This window comes from Sipha flava, unplaced genomic scaffold, assembly GCF_003268045.1.
Source record: "Sipha flava isolate LNK unplaced genomic scaffold, YSA_version1 66_pilon_pilon, whole genome shotgun sequence".
NCBI classification, from domain to species: Eukaryota; Metazoa; Arthropoda; class Insecta; order Hemiptera; family Aphididae; genus Sipha; species Sipha flava.
The window spans coordinates 647,695-654,127 of NW_020273606.1; the positions used below are offsets into that span (position 1 = coordinate 647,695).

Sequence of the window (6,433 nt, forward strand, 5' to 3'; positions counted from 1 at the left end):
TATTATTATTATTATTATTATTATTATTATTATTATTATTATTATTATTACTATCCTATTATCCAGTTGCTATAATCTAACTTTCGAAATTGTGTAATAAATTGTTGAGCATCATCTTGACTTTCCATAGTAGTTCGAAGTGTTAAAACACGTTCTGTTAATTCATCTAAAATTAACTCGCTATTTAAGTACTTAATTAGTGATTTTAAAAAACCTCCTATTTAATAATTTATAAAAATATTATTAATGCATTATAAATATGAATAGTCAGCCGTAGCCAATACAAATAAAAAATAATAATTATATCTAATAAAAATAATACTCCGAAAAATGTATGATATTAGTAACGTCAGATATATATTTTATAAAAAATGTACCTAGTACATAAAAATAGCATTAATTTTAGAATATCTAAAAGGTTCATGAGGATCTATCTCCTATATTTTCCGTGAATAAGCTCCTTAAAGGGGTGTCAAACTATTTTTTTGCGCTGGGGCACAAAATTACTAAATACGACACTGTTTACCATACTTATTAATTACCTACTTCATAGTGGTTTTAGAAAAAAAAATTTAATATCAATTTGAAACGTATATAAATATAGGTTTAATTATTTAAATATTAAATACGTTATTAAAATTAAAGAAATATAAAACAAAAAACAGTTTATTTAATAATTAAAGAATTGTAATTTAAAAAAGATGTTTCAAAAATGATTCACAGGGCTATTGGTAATTTAAGCAACTATCTTAAAATGTTTAAAAGATGTATTTATGCTGTATAATTACTTTTAAACACTGACAATCGAGAGGCGTTTAGCTTCATCATGTGTGCGAAATAGATATAAATGTCAATGTACGATTTTATACTTGATATGGTATAAAGACATGCATTGATAGGCATATTGCTCTATTGCATCATAGTACCCTATCATCTATAGATCGACTATCATTTAATTTATACATTCCTAAGATTTACTAACTAGAGTGTAAATTTATCCACCTAACCCACCCCATACACCCACCTCCATAGTTAAATGAAGGGGCGAACTGCCCCATAAAAGTACGTGTTAGTGCGCCACTGATACTAGGTATATATTACTTTATATAGATATATAAAGTATATCTTTAAATCACGGATACCGAGATAGAAGGTCTGAAATAAACTCTATTGAAAATGATGCATATATTAAAACTAGAATGTTGTTGTTCATGTGAATATAAACAGATGGGAAAAAAAGAAAGTTGGCGCACTTAAGATAATAAAAGCGTATGCGCACAATTCCTTTATTAAAACGCTCCTGGCTGGACCACGAACGGGTCATTCCAGCTAGTTTAGCACTCCGCACGCGCATGCGTGCAACAATATATCATATCCTATCAGAATACCATAAACACGTATTATCGATTATACTTTTTTTAAACATAAAGAGCATTTCTACTTTCCATCGTGGTTATAACTTTATTTATTATTTCGTTTACATTTATTCAATGCAAGTTCTGACATTCAGTGGCAGATTCAAGGGGGAGGGGAGGTAATAGTGTAAATACCCTTGAGCTTATTATCCTAGAAAATAAGAGAATTTTAGAAATTTCTAGTTATATTCAGCGTTCAGTATTATTGATCGTATGAAGTAAGTACTGATGTACTGTCAATATGAAAAACAATACTGATGACTGATGAAAAAATCATTTTGGTATACCATATCAATAAAATTTGTGTGGTTTTTTTTTTAAGTATATAATTGTTGTCATTGATACTAGTTTTAAAAAATAAATTTAAATTAATAATATTAAAAAGTATGTTATTAAGTATGAATAGTATCTGTTGAATAAATTTTAATTACCCCCCCCCCCTTGATAAATTTCTGGATCTGCCTCTGCTGATATTTTATTGAAATTTTATGAAACACTGATTACACGCACAAGGTACTATATGGAATGATATATTTGTATTTTATTTTGTGTGATTTAATCAAATAATAGTTACGGGAATAGTATTCAATCATCGATAAAAGGAGTCTAATTTTAATTTAAATGTTCTGGTTATTTGTTTACATACTATATATGTATGTCATAAAAATATAATGTATTATGCTTGAATATTTTTATTTGGAGATTATTATACCAGTAATATATTTTGTAGTATGGCAAAGCTAAAAATAAACTAAAGTGCTTTTTATTCTAGAAAAATAAATCATACATGATCGCGATCATGTTTATTACTATATCTTTTTAAAAACAATTTAACAACCATTATGATATCACGACAAATAACACGACTTTAAATCTTAAATCGCGACAAATAGTAATAAACTATCATTTTTTTTATATTGTGATGAAAAAATATAATAATTTATAAGATGTTGGTAGCATTTTGATCAGAATATAAGTTATTGTTGCTCGCATGCGCGTACGGAATGTGAATCAATATAGCTGTATCGATCCGTTCGTGCTGGGCTACGTGTAGTATATAACGACTTACTAATAACGTTTTCCACCACATCGAACTAATTTTACTGTGTAGTGAGCCTCGATTTAACGTGGTTGAATTCGTACAATGATTTAATGACGGAGGTCTCGCTGTTGGCTGGTAGATGGAAACGTCAGAGATTCAGATATAATACACGAACATTTATATAAATGTTAATACTTTATTAAATAAAATAAAAATAATATTGAAAACTAACATAATTTAAATACTAAGGTAATCTACGGTTTAGCCGCAAGGAGTGAAACATAGACTACGTGTTGAGACAAACAGATACAAGTTAGTTCTCCCCTAGTATAAAAACATATCCGTACATATACTAGTGCTTCTCTTACGTTACCTGTTTCTGTAAGGTTGTTAATAGGAAAAACGGAAATGCAATAAGGAAACAAGAAAAAAAGAGACTACTGGATGCCGAGGTCTCCATGGCCTCGAATAGTCTATAAGGTATTTCCTTCGACGTGCTCGTACTACCTATGGGTTTCGTAATCCGGATAGAATTATACTTGAAGTCAGGGGCGTATTTAAGCGGTGGGCCCATGGGGCCCGTGCCTCCCGCCCATTCGTCGTATTTTATACTTTATTTATTATTGTAGGCCCTATTATTTTTCACGCACGGGAACACGGTGAAATACTGGAATATCAATATATCATAATAATATTATACCATTGATTAAACGGATTAGCATTGTATAGTATACACCCTGAAATAATTATAAAACCTGAAGAAGTAGTTGATGCATATGCTAATAAACACCCCAGACGTCTTCAGTTATTGTAATTATAAAAATTATATTTAAAAATATGTTTTATTATAAATTTGTGTAATAAAATGTTATGTTTCTATCAAACACTTGTATGTTGATTATTTGGTTATGAATAACGACAGTTTTTTGAGGTGGAAAAATTATAACTATGTACACTTTGAACTTTTTGTTTCTGCCCCCCCCCCCCCCCCCATAAGACATATCTAAATACGCCCCTGTTTGAAGTCGATGTGTTTGTAATATCTATGGGATTACTATAACTAGCATACATTTTTATGTTTCGCCAACAATATACAATGAATACTAAAATTCTCATTTTCGTGTTCCACGTTCCTGCGCTATACTTGTTTTTTTTCACCGAGCGCAGTGATAGTTGCACGAACTCCTGTTGTTGGCTTTATTGTTAGGTATCATGAAAATACTAATTCGACGTATTGATATTTGATAAATAGTAAATAGAAAAAGAATATAAATTAAAAAAATAGTAAAATATTAAAATCATAAGAAGCAAGAAAATTAATTTATATACATCATAATACATAATGCTGTAATCATTTTTCAATGGTAATTGTTTTCGGGTTAATTCAAAACTGATAAAGAACAATGAAAAATTGGAAAAACATATAATTTCGACAATCATCGATTATTTTTGGTCTAAGTGATGATGATGATGATGAAATAATAAAGTATATAATATCCAGAAAACGGACGATTGTACCAAAAATCAAAAATTTTATTGAGCACACATAGTTCACATTTATTCCGGTTATTTGAACAGATTCATATACTTGTTAGAATAATTGTATTAGTTACAAGATGGTAGTTTTAGGATGGATAGATATACTGCGTAAAATATTACAGAAAAGTTTGAAAAGTCTATTTTTTTACCAAGAAAAATTTGATTGAACCCTGTTCGTTCTCTGTCACATCAGAAAATCCCGTACGTTCATTTTTTTTTGGTAAATAAATATTTAATAATATAATTTTCTTAATAATAATTGTATTACTATTAGTGTATTCTAAAGCGAATATGACTATCTGAGTATCACATGATTAGATGACAAAATAAAATAATAATTATATAATATAACTAGATTCGAGCTTTGGTTAAGACTAAGGACCACAAGTTATAGAAATTACATACTGTTTTCTATTTCTTCTATATATACTATTTATAGCTAGGTGAACTAATAATGAGTTCTATCACGTAGTGAGTTTATATTTGTGGTTTTTTTTGCATATTTTAGTAGTTTTTTTTGAAAAAGTATATTATTGGTTTTTGTGCGTATACAAATATTTTTAATATATTTATAACACATGCGGCTGTGACATTATTTTAATTTATTATATAAACACAGTAGTCCGATTGTTAGTCGACCATTAGTGATGTTGGTAATTACGTCCACGGATTATTTTGCCTTAGTTAATAGTGTAGAAAAACAACATCGATCCAGTAATAATGTGGATTAGTGGAACAACCGTAGTACGTTTTGGTTGGACATATTTGTGATACCATCACCAGTAAGCACGAGAAAATAATTCAGCAAGTGCTGATGGCGACTTATTAAGACGTCCAATCCACTGAGTCATCTAAAACCAACGAAACCATTGGATAAAATAAAATATTATAGTTTTCAAGTGCTAAGTAAATTATAATTATGCAAACATCAAAATGGTTACTCGATTATTATTTTATTTATTTTTGTTTCATAGTAGTGAAAAGTAAATTAACTGAATACGAAAATAAAATAAACACCAAAACTTCTATAAAAAGTTTTAAGGTTTATTTACATACAACTGTTAATGATTATGTGTAAATAAATGTCTACAAATTTCATGTTAATTAATGATAACAATGGTATCAAAGAAATTAATAATAATAATAAGGAAATTAACAGGCTTAGTAATAGTAGCAAAGTCAAATTTATCTATACTTTTATCAAAAAATTAAACTCTTTCAAGATTTGTTATTGTTTATTATATATTCGGTAAAATATTGTACAATTTAAACAAAGGCAAATATAATGAGAACTGAAAAAATATTTTCTAAGTGAAGGACACATACAGATGGATTTTTATAGTGCAAATTAAATCTATAAATCCATTTTTATTTTCAAAACTATACACAGTTTAACAATACCACAGAGCAAATATTAAATAGGTTATTAACTTATTTTAAGAAATGTTATTACTTGTTTTGCTAGAAACCTAATAACAATTTTCAGATTTTTCCGAATCGTATTATACATATTAAAAGCTGTGAGTGTGACAACCCTACAACCTAAGAGGCGCAGTGCTTCAGGATAAAAAAGCCTCGGTACGGCTCTCCGGAATGGCGAGAACAATACGTATAATAGTAAGAAGGAGAACGCGTTGTAGGCATTCACGTTTCTCACGTATAACGCAATAATTTTAAAATAGTAGTCACCTCGCCAAGTTTCACTTGCGAGAATGGCGTATCCGGCGTTCCGTAGAAACGGGCCGGATCGTAGAGCCCGTGCACTTTAGGTTTGTATTCAGCGGGATAATCACCGATGGCCATCTCGAGAAACGTTCAGTCGTGCGGTTGAATGATGGATTGAAAACCAAGAAAGTGAACCAGCGATGAAGTGTATTCAACGAATCAGCCTGTCTGACCAGTGTGTCCAACGCGAACACGTCGAATAAACAGTATTCCTGGCACGTTTTACGGTTCAAACACGGCTGCCGCAGCACAATCAAATTATTGAAATTTGATAAATACTAAAACAAAACTGTTGAATATCCTTGATTATCATTTATCTGTTTATTCATACAACCTTACTTACCAATACAATATGATGCTTATGTTTGTCAAATAATTAAACGTAAACAAAATACTATAATATTTAAAGCACGTAATAAAACACCGATTATTATTATGTTTTATGAAATACGAAATATAAGTATCTATAGAAATATATACCTATACTATACATAGTCGCCATGATGAGAATTGATTTTATACCATCCATCTTAATTACTTAATAATGGTTTAATGTTAATATTTACTTAAAATAAATTTAAATTATTCAATTTTTATTTCAATTCTTTATAAAACTGAACCGAGTCCTAACATATCTTATTTTATTATCTTGTTAATTTTCGTTATCATTTTCATTTTCTCATTTTATATCCAGGTTCTGATAACTCTCCTT

At 29.2% G+C, this 6,433-nt stretch overlaps 1 protein-coding gene across 1 annotated transcript; it reads right to left on the reverse strand.

Moving 5' to 3' along the window:
* Window positions 1–3,476: 3,476 nt before the first annotated feature.
* LOC112691755 (putative ATP synthase subunit f, mitochondrial) lies at window positions 3,477–6,146 on the reverse strand. The gene is made up of 3 exons (XM_025566146.1): window positions 6,065–6,146; window positions 5,686–6,010; window positions 3,477–4,847 (listed from the first exon to the last, which is right to left on the reverse strand). Exons 2-3 carry the CDS (start codon window positions 5,797–5,799, stop codon window positions 4,773–4,775), a joined length of 189 nt encoding a protein of 62 aa, XP_025421931.1. The 5' UTR covers window positions 5,800–6,010; window positions 6,065–6,146; the 3' UTR covers window positions 3,477–4,772.
* Between the last annotated feature and the right edge of the window lie 287 nt (window positions 6,147–6,433).